Genomic DNA, 350 nt, shown 5'->3' with positions numbered 1-350 from the left:
CTCTTTGGTTTGGTTTTCTTGTTTTGTTTCGTTGTTGTGGACCTTCTGTGTCTGTCTTTTACTTACCCCCTCCCTACCTCCCCCAGGGCCAGGGCAGTGGAGGAAGGCTACGTCGCCGAGTACCGCGAAGTGGAGGGAGGTGCGGCGAGCGAAGAACAGCCGTGGATGAAGAAGATCGTGCCAGTGGGTGCCACTCCTCCCAGCCTCACTTCCGTCACTATCGAAGACCTCAAGCCGAATACTCTGTATCAGGTAGCTTTCTTTTCCTTACAATATGTGGGTTTCTTAAAGATCTGTGGGTTTATATTAGATTGGTGGGATTCGTTAAGATCTGTGGGTTTCAAAATATG

At 49.7% G+C, this 350-nt stretch overlaps 1 protein-coding gene across 1 annotated transcript in view; it reads left to right on the top strand.

The window, feature by feature from the left end:
• Positions 1–350, top strand: part of LOC119589539 — a gene marked incomplete at its 5' end in the record, with an annotated part of 30702 nt that overhangs the window by 16489 nt on the left and 13863 nt on the right. The window contains 1 exon segment of the mRNA XM_037938140.1: positions 87–252. Within this exon segment, the coding sequence (XP_037794068.1) occupies positions 87–252 (166 nt within the window).

Source organism: Penaeus monodon, chromosome 25, assembly GCF_015228065.2.
Source record: "Penaeus monodon isolate SGIC_2016 chromosome 25, NSTDA_Pmon_1, whole genome shotgun sequence".
NCBI classification, from domain to species: domain Eukaryota; kingdom Metazoa; phylum Arthropoda; class Malacostraca; order Decapoda; family Penaeidae; genus Penaeus; species Penaeus monodon.
This window is presented reverse-complemented; position numbering and strand designations above follow the sequence as displayed.